This window comes from Penaeus monodon, chromosome 22, assembly GCF_015228065.2.
Source record: "Penaeus monodon isolate SGIC_2016 chromosome 22, NSTDA_Pmon_1, whole genome shotgun sequence".
In the NCBI taxonomy this organism is placed as follows: Eukaryota; Metazoa; Arthropoda; class Malacostraca; order Decapoda; family Penaeidae; genus Penaeus; species Penaeus monodon.
In genome coordinates, this window is record NC_051407.1 from 28,416,655 (window position 1) to 28,417,327 (window position 673).

Genomic DNA, 673 nt, shown 5'->3' on the forward strand with positions numbered 1-673 from the left:
CCAACCATTTCCTTTATTAGGGTGTTCTGCATCTGCATTGGGAAGGTGTGTGACAAGCTCGGGAATTCCTGATGCATGTTTCAAGCTATTGTCATGCAGGTCCCAGAAAAAGAGATCTCCAGAGGACACTATTCCATATATATTTGACCCTGAAAATATATGAACTTGTAACACTTTTAACTCACTGAGTCCAGGTGACGTGACTGCCAAATGCCAAAGTTCAATCTACGTGCGAGGCACCCAGATTCAGAGTTAACGATAAAAGCCTGCTGTTTTTACATAGTTTCTGAGTTGAAAACTATCCAACATGAATCATCTGCCTCTTTTATAGGCCTAAATATTCTTTTCAAAGATTATCAATAAAAATGCTTTAAAAAAAACATTAGATATCAAAATGTTTAATTTATCAAATATGCAAAATATGCATTTCTCTATATAGTTAATAATCTCATTTTTGTTTGAGTCACTTTCTTCCACTATAAATGTATACCTAGAAAGCCCTGAATAGACTTTCCACTTTTTTATTCAGTGTTTTAGGATGCCATTACAGAAACATTACCAATATATGGTCTAAAAAAACACACTCTTTGCTATAATACAACTCTCTTGGACTTTTTTTTTATTCATGTAAATCAACTCAATTACTGAAACATTACTTTACACTACAAGTCAT

At 33.4% G+C, this 673-nt stretch overlaps 1 protein-coding gene across 1 annotated transcript in view; it reads right to left on the minus strand.

The window, feature by feature from the left end:
- The window catches only part of LOC119587409, a 3,334-nt gene that overhangs the window by 712 nt on the left and 1,949 nt on the right, over window positions 1–673 (minus strand). The window contains exon 3 of the mRNA XM_037936148.1: window positions 6–149. Coding sequence (XP_037792076.1) covers window positions 6–149 — 144 coding nt within the window. The remainder of the gene's footprint in view (window positions 1–5; window positions 150–673) is intronic.